We start from the raw sequence: 8,472 nt of genomic DNA, 5'->3' as shown, positions 1-8,472 counted from the left end.
TGGTATTTTCTGCCAACAAAGTGATTTGTAAAGAGCTATAAGGTGAAAACTTCTGTCCCTAAAAAAATTGAGGAAACTGGATAAGTGCTGAAAAAGAAGTTGCACTGCTAAAAAATGGAATAATGAACACAGAAAGGTGCCATCAGATTGTGGTACCAACAACACATCGCAAGCATCAGATTGGCAACAGCTTAATTTTTAAGCATGACCGAAATCCCAAACACACTGCTAATGCAGTAAAAGCAGTTTAGAAGGAGTTTCAGTAAACCCATTTTCCTAGCAGAATACAAAGAATGAGGGGGGACTCAAGTATCCTCAGGTTTACTGCTATTGTAAGAGCTTTGTGTCTTTTGTGTTTTAAAACTGACTTCGGCAGGAATGACCCAGAAAAGTCATGATATTCAATACTTTAGCACACATTAGGGTGGCACACAAGTAACGTGATCTGACACTTTTTTGTTTTGGATCCTTTTGTACGATTTGTAAAAAACACAGGAAAAAAAAACATCTTATTACATCAAATAAGTAACACTATATCCTATATCTGTGTCCAAATGCCATATAAGGAACGCCAGGGGAAGTTGATGGCATGTTAAAGGCAAGGGTGTTTCCAACAGCACCAGTCCAGTGTGGCTCGTTGTGAACATTTGCACGTTGGTCGTCCACAAACCACATAAACACCATGACATCTCTCCTGCTTGGAGCAGCGCTGCTGGGCAACTTGGGCATCTCTGTCACAGCACAAGGTAACTTCTTAGAATTTATTTCTCTGTATTTTTATTTCCATGTAAAACATGTGGTTTAGGGCTGTTCTTGATCTAAAGTTAGGCTGATTTACATCTGCCTCACCTCACTGCTCCCATAATAAAACCAAGAAGTATAACTTTACTGGTGCCACAGAAAACCAAACCAACCAATAGGAGAACTTACAGCATCTTCTGCTAGAAATCTACTTTTTCATTACCTTTTCCCTAGTCTAAAATTCATTAGTAAATCCTGAACAACTGAAACACACTTTTTGAGTGATTGTATTGTATCTTTATTTATTTCAGACATAATAAAACAAACAACCAAAAAACAAAAAAAACCAATATATACTCGTCTACATGTACTTTCGTTTACGGATACGAATATATGTGTAGATATACACACACACACACGTATTTGTACAGACAAGCAAAAAAGAAATATAATAAAATAAAACACATTCGTCTAACATGAAATAACAATTGTTTGGTCTGAAAAGGAGTAGGAAGAAGTATACACATACTTATTAACTCCTACCCCTGCTCCTACCCTATCAAAGTCTAGACTTGTTGAAATAAAGAATGAAGTGTAATGTTATTGTTGGGAGTGAAAACAAAGTTGGTCCGACGCTGCTGTGTTTGTTCAGAAAGAACAACAGACAAAGGTGTGAGAAAAAGATGATTTTTGCCATGAGAATTATTTGTATTGTTTTGTGTGTTCGGGTTTTTTTTGTTTGTTTGTTTGTTTTTTTACTAATAATTTAACTGCAGTGTGTTAAGTTTGGACAGGAGCTGCTGTTGATCTTTTAGAAATGTTAAAAGCATCTTCTTCTTTGCAAGTTGCCCTCTATAAAATCCATGCAGCGTAATGTGAAAAGCTTAGAAAACTCTTACTAAATTCTGGGGTTCAGTGCCTTTCAGAGTGTAAAATTAACAGATTTTATATGTTGTCATTTACCTTTACAGTATTTACTATACTATTATTCTGTGTATGTGATCATTATCTTTACTATGTTTCTGAATAATACACATTAGTATGGACATTGTCTTTGCATAAACCCAGACTGTTCTTCATTATGTTTTCACACTTCCAGTGATACTGCCTCGACCCAGCCAGGTGAGGTTTGACTCAGTGGACTATAAAAACATCCTGAACTGGACTCCACCCACCACGAACTCTTCTCTGCAGTACAACGTCCAGTGGAAGATGTGAGAGGACACACACACACACACACACACACACACACACACACACACACGCACACACACACACACACACGTACGTGCAGGAGCACAGTTTTAACTACAAAAAAGGAAGCAAGACTCTTTTACAAGTAACAGTCCTGCAAAATATCAAAATAAAAGCATTCATTCAGCAGCGAAACATTGCCTCTTCTGCATTATATCTGATCATTGTATCATTATTGCTGATGTATCAGCAAATGAAGTGTTTTGCAGTTAAGGTGGAACTTACTGAGTTAGACTACATGGAGTAAAGTATTGACTCGTGCCACGAAGCTCCTGACATACAGTTTTTTTTGCTGAGTTTTGGAGTAGGGCTGGGTATCAATTTTGATTTCTATAACAGATTCAATTTCGATTCACAAGGTCTCGATTCGATTTGATTCAATTCAATTTTCACTGAGACAGTCAGAAACATAATTCTGATCATTTGTCAGTACATATCCATATTTTTTAATATCTAGGTATAAAAACAAAGCTGACACTTGTCAGACTTCATCGGAGGTGTAAGCATCACAGCAGACACCTTTGTAACGGAGGATAAACCAAAGAAAAACATGAAGGAGATTTTCGAGTCCTGGCTTTTTATAGCAGATAACCGCCTTAAAATAATCTGCAGCAGATCAAAAACAGAAAAAAATCACGAATCAATATATGAACATTACCTGATGCTGCTGAAGTGAAGCAGAGCAAAGTTATAGAGGTTTTTATTAGAGACACAACTAAGCCTTTGCAGTTTGGCATAATTTGTAAAAGTTTACATTTCTTCGGTATTGAACAGCAGAAATGAGGCTTTCTTGTCAGCGGTCATTTTTGAAAAAGACTAAACAAAACAGCGGCCGACAGCGCTGAACACAACAGTAGATTGGTGCGAATAAGCCAGCGAATAATGCAGAAAACTGAGATTTGAGATCGGAAACCGGTCTCGAAGTACACCGAGAGAGAGAGCTGTGGAGGAAGTGTGATTTTATGGTGGTGGAAGCAAAACTGCAAAAGTAAGAGGGAATTCATGACGACGTTTTTCAAACTTGAAATGTAGTTTTGATCTTCTTGCTGTTGGTTCAATGAGTCAGAGTATCTGTGTTAATATTATTGCAGCACCCTCAGTAGGATGCTGGGTAGGTTGCACAGGATGAAATAACCATCCTCTGTGTTTATGTCTTCTCCCTCAGTTATGGCGAGCCCGAGTGGATCGATGTGCCAGGCTGTCAAAAGATCCGGAAGCACCACTGTGACCTCAGCGACATGACCTCTGAGCCCAGAGAGTGGTACTACGCCAGAGTTGGTGCTGTGTCTGTGGCCACCAGCAGCAAATCAGCCTGGGCCCTCTCCCCCAGATTCAGCCCGCGTTGGGACAGTGAGTGTTTACACAACTTCTCGCATCATTGTCTGCATCCTCTTTCCGTTCGTTCTCACTTCCCCAAACTGATGCAGGAACGTATGGCAGCAAGCACAGCCTGAAGCCAGGTGCACAGACACTCATGAGCTGGTTCAGCTATTTAAATAGAGCATAACAAAGATCTAAGTTAAGTTAAAAAATGCTCTCTCCAAACTATATATAACTAATGTCAGATAAAAAAAAAAGCTCCAAAGTTCAGGTTGCATTGTCTTGCAATCCAATCACAGTCACATGACTTCTTTAGACTTCCCTCTTTAAGTTAAAAACAACAGCAGCATACTCTCCGCTGCTTCCTCTCTTTTCCTCTGCGTTGCTTCACGCTCTCACAACTGTGTGTTCATCGCTCTGCGGATAAGCTCAAAGAAATTTGTTTCCCATGCAGCCAAAATCAGCCCCCCTGTGCTGAGACTGAATGTAACCGAACAACCAGCCATTGTGGTCCGAGTGAAGCCCCCCCGAGACCTGGTCCGGAAGCTGCACAGCAATTTGTACTACAAGATCTACTTAACACACCCCAGTGGAGAAGAAGTACGCACACACACTCACACCAAACACCCTGCTGCGCATCCATCTCCACACTGATTAGGCCGGGTTTATTTTAGACTCATTACATCCTGAATGTAATTCCATGGGAAAACTGTGTTTGATTTGTGCACTTGTGATAAATTAATCACACTTAATTGGGAATTTAAGTCAGAACAGCTGAACATGCTGAAATCTCTACATTTCCCCAATTTTAGCACACGTTTCAACATTTAAGAATGAAATAATAATCAATAATCACTGCATTTTCTCTATGATAAGCACCGGATTGCATCTTTTTTTCTCCAGGTTTCACTGTAAACATTAGTAAATTATTCATTGTCAATTCATTCCTCGCTGTTTGTGACACTCAAATACTCACTTTAGAGAAGGTGGCGTGCAGTTTTTTTTCCACAAACACAAACAGTTGCCGTCACAGCAGTATGCAAAAATTAATTTGTTTTTTTTCCCGGAGCTTAGAACAAATAAAATTGAAAGGTTACAGTGGAATCAGTGCACAGTTCCAAAATAGAGAAGGAAGAAGAGGAAGAGCAGCAAAAGATGATTGACAAAACAAGAACAACAACAAAAAGAAGAACAAAACAATTTGCATTTTTTCCGCCTGTAGTTCTTGAAATTTTCTGTCAAACTGCACCACCTGTTGCTTCCAGCCGCCCGTTACCGCTGAGGGCTGGTGGACACTCACTGTCTCTCTCTTTATCTCTCTCTCCTTTAGGAGGTGTTTGACATGAAGTGCTGTTCTCACAAGCTGACTCTGAAGGACCTGAATCACAGAGAAGAATACTGCCTCCAAGCTCAGATCGTCCTCCCTCTGCAGGGCAAGCACAGCGCCCGCAGCTCTCTGAAATGCGTCACTACCCTCTGACAACACAGGTATGAAAACACATTCCCTCATATCACATCATTGCATCGTATCATGTCGTGCCGGCTGCAGGGTAGAGACGTGTCTAGCTCCTGTAGATCACCACTGATGCAAATTCCTGCCACAGCGCAAAGCCGCCATATCTGTGAGAAACTGTTGCAGGTGTGTGTTTTAGTTGCCTGCACACCGACCCGTTGGAGAGTATTGTTGATGACCAACAATACTGCTGCAACAAAAGATCACCCGGATGAGATGTCTAGTATCATTTGTCACATCACAATCGCCCGAGGCTTTGAGATAGAGGGGAGGGGAAAGAAACACCCTGGAGGAGTAATCCTATCATGAGTCTGTACATGATGACAGTAATTACCCCAGCTCACCCCGCCCTTTTCACCATATTTAGATCTTTTAGAGAGACAAAACAGAACTGCTCCGTTTGCTGATTTCCTTCTCTCTGCATTTCGTTGCCTTGTACTTGTGACATGTGCAATGACAATAAAGTTGAATTCTATTCTCTTTTCTGCAGACACAGCATCGGCCATCCCTTCAGCTTTAAATATCCATCGCTACCTCGACGGCCACAGCCACACACATCCGTGCAAGTAAAAGTGATGCACTTTATTGTACAAAGCATTAAAGGCCTCATATGAAGGCAAACTTTCACGTTCACCGGAAGAGGATTGCTTTTGTTTTTTTAAACTTAAAGAGTATTTTTTTAAATTTTTTCTATTCATGGCAAAATATTCTGAACTCACAGGCAGCTTTTCCTCTCCATAAATCATAAAAATATTATTGCAATCTGGTGTGCTCGTTCACACATGGTCAAGATATATTTTCAACTTATGTCTGTTTCCTCATACCTCTCGCACGCAGTCCAGCAGTGAGGATCAGCGAATGCTGCTTTAACGTCTTTAAGAGAGCTTTTTGTAAAGAAAAAAACTCTGTTAAAAGAAAACTGTATGAGAATGTACTGTGCTAAATGTGTCACACTACAAATAAAATCCACTGTTGAAATTGACCTCTGTCCTGTAAGTTGGACCCTTTTTGTACAAACAGTAAAGCTGGTGGTGTTTTCGCAGTTTTCTCATCGTCTTCTCCTCTTTGTATTTTATTGCCTACAAAGGTATAGTGTTACGCCTATTTGTGCAGCCATGAATATATAGTTTTTTTTAAATTAAAGCTCAGTAATATGCAAAAACAGCAACTTTGATTCTAGTGTGTTTTTTTCTGGTGTTACTCTGTTGTTGTAGTTTAGATTTATTCCAAGACGACAGTGAATACAAACTTAAAGGACAGAGTCACCATAGTGGTGCCTTCAGATTTCAAGAGTCAGACTTTTTAACTTTTGCTAGGAGTCTACATAATACTTTGAAATATAGGAAAAAAAACCCTACGATATTTTTTATACTTATGTGTCGTATAATAATATAATCTGTGCACTTAGCTTGCTTGTTAAGGAAGATTTAAAAGTAGCGACTGAACCCTCTGAGGTCATCAAGGGTGACTGACTTGCAGTTGAGCTTCAAACCATGTGTTTTTGATGGTTGTCTAAGAATGATTACTTTTTCTTTTACCCTGAATGGCAGGACTTTGGAAAATAATAATAATACAAATCCATGTTCTGATGGTGTAGGTCTGGGCTTTGGGTCTTCACCAACAGTAGCTTCACCTCACTGCGTCAGAAATTATTTTAGTCTTGTGTTGTTGCTACTTTCCCATTCATAGCTGTGAAAAAAAGACCATCTCATGAACTTTACTGTCTTGCCTTTGAATCTGGGCCCTGTCCTTTAACCATCCAGTCTTTGTGCCACGCTTTGGTGGGTTTGCTTCTGTAGGCAGAGGCAGCTTTCAGCTTTTTGAGGGTTTCACAGCATCTTCGGGGAACTTTTGAACATGATGCTGAACTACTAGTTGAATTGAATCCCCATAAATCATCTTCAGATGACACAAAAAACTGAAATTATATTTTAAACTGTGTTTGGAAAAAAAAAAAAAGACAAACCAATGACATTAGTCTCGACTTAGACTTTATTGAAAACATTGATAAACTGGATACTCTTCATCAATCAGGCATGAAATGACAAATACTGTAATGATATCAAACAGCGCTCACTGAAACAGACGTACTCTAAGCTCAATGTGACACAGTCAGCGTGACACGTGTTCAGTGATTTAAAGGAAGCACTGCATTTAACAGGAAGTTCTCATTTGATTGGGAGGGCGGTGGGTCTTTCAGCTACAGTGCTTCACACTGAGGATCTTTGTGGCGTTTTCATGTGGAGTCGCCTTCTTTGTAGGAACTCCTCACTAGCAGCTAGTTCATTTAGTAGTTTTGGTCCTGAGGACTGAGAGGCCTTAGTGCTGATAGAGCTGAATTTTGGTCCTGTAGCCACACAGCCTGAATGTGCAGTGTCTGGATTCACGAATATTATTGCTGCAGTTTGTAAAATATATTGGCATGTGTGTCTGGGAATGTTTCAGGTCTGCAGTGTTATAGCAGCAGTGCATGCTGGTGTTTAAAGATGCCCTTAATTTATTTCACTTTTAACAGCCCCTATGATCAGTAAGGCCCTTTACAGTGTTTAGAGCTGCTCTGAATTCAGTGGTCATAAAACACAGCAACACAGGAAATGATAAAATGCCACAGTGAGATACACATGAGCAATCAGTTATATTTACACCATTTGGAAATTCATATCTTTTAGTAAATGAATACTTGAGTGGGCCACTTTTATATTCAATTTACTTACTAAACAATTACAGGTGGCATTGGGTCCAGCATATATCCTTCATTATCAGCTCTGCATACTGTCAAGTTCACACAAGTCTGGAAGAAACATGTTGACAAATCAACATTCAAAGCCCTTTGTGAATACTGAGGAAAACTAGCATGATCATGAAAGGCAAACGGTGTCTTGACTCGGAATATTTTCTAAATGCAAAAACCTTTTGCTTAACATTGTATAAAAAGTGTACAAAGAGAAACAGATACAACCGACAACCTGACTCAACTAAACGTTAAAACCAGTTACATGTAACAGCGCTATCACAGAATCAAACCAACCAAACTGGGGCTGATTTCTATGACTGAGTGACCGAGCTTTTAAACGACAAAGCTGAAAGGCACACATTTATCAGGTTTACAGTACAAGTATTGCAGTTTTGTGCAGTTGATGCTCTAAACAGTAAGTAAACACTCTCCTGTGTGCACATTTATGGGCTTTGTAGAAATCCTAAACATCCAAGCAGTTTATTTGGGTTTTCCCTCACATGAACATTCACGGCTGATGCGTTCCTCCCGCTCTGCTGCAGTGTGCCAAATAAAGACAATTTTAACAAAGAAAAAACATCTATAAATACTCCATATTCCATATTATCAACACATGACCACAACTCCTAAACGAGAAGATTCCAGGTCTGCTTTGAAGGACTTCCAGTTTTCTACCCGCATTCAGGGAATTCTGGGTGGAAACACACATGCATCTCTACCCGGGTCCAGTATGTAATCTACCTCGAGACAGCGTGGCCTCATGGTAACACGTGACATAGTCCAGAAATGTGATCTGTTCCTGTGTACTCACGGACAGCAATTAAATATGTGACAGTAACCCCGACTGCAAAACTCAAGTGTTTCAAAAGGAAGTGTAACAGAGCTTTAAAACATGGCTCAGCTGTTTTAT

General features: G+C 39.8%; 1 protein-coding gene across 1 annotated transcript; it reads left to right on the top strand.

Annotated features, from left to right (window-relative positions):
- Positions 1-582: 582 nt before the first annotated feature.
- il22ra2 (interleukin 22 receptor, alpha 2) lies at positions 583-6,661 on the top strand. Its single transcript, XM_080868107.1, has 6 exons — positions 583-746; positions 1,841-1,955; positions 3,161-3,345; positions 3,770-3,915; positions 4,646-4,803; positions 5,319-6,661. The coding sequence occupies exons 1-5, from the start codon at positions 683-685 to the stop codon at positions 4,793-4,795; spliced, it is 660 nt and encodes a 219-aa protein (XP_080724233.1). The 5' UTR covers positions 583-682; the 3' UTR covers positions 4,796-4,803; positions 5,319-6,661.
- The last annotated feature ends 1,811 nt before the right edge of the window (positions 6,662-8,472 follow it).

This window comes from Rhamphochromis sp. 'chilingali' (assembly GCF_963969265.1).
Source record: "Rhamphochromis sp. 'chilingali' genome assembly, chromosome: 20".
Taxonomy (NCBI): domain Eukaryota; kingdom Metazoa; phylum Chordata; class Actinopteri; order Cichliformes; family Cichlidae; genus Rhamphochromis; species Rhamphochromis sp. 'chilingali'.
The sequence above is the reverse complement of the archived record's forward strand: the minus strand, read 5'-3'. Positions and strand labels throughout refer to the sequence as shown.

Coding starts and splice junctions, on each gene's coding strand:
- il22ra2 (XM_080868107.1), top strand. CDS start 683: ATGACATCTCTCCTGCTTGGAGCAGCGCTGCTGGGCAACTTGGGCATC. Junction 3,346..3,769: donor ATTCAGCCCGCGTTGGGACA/GTGAGTGTTTAC, acceptor TTTCCCATGCAG/CCAAAATCAGCCCCCCTGTG. Junction 3,916..4,645: donor CACACCCCAGTGGAGAAGAA/GTACGCACACAC, acceptor TCTCTCCTTTAG/GAGGTGTTTGACATGAAGTG.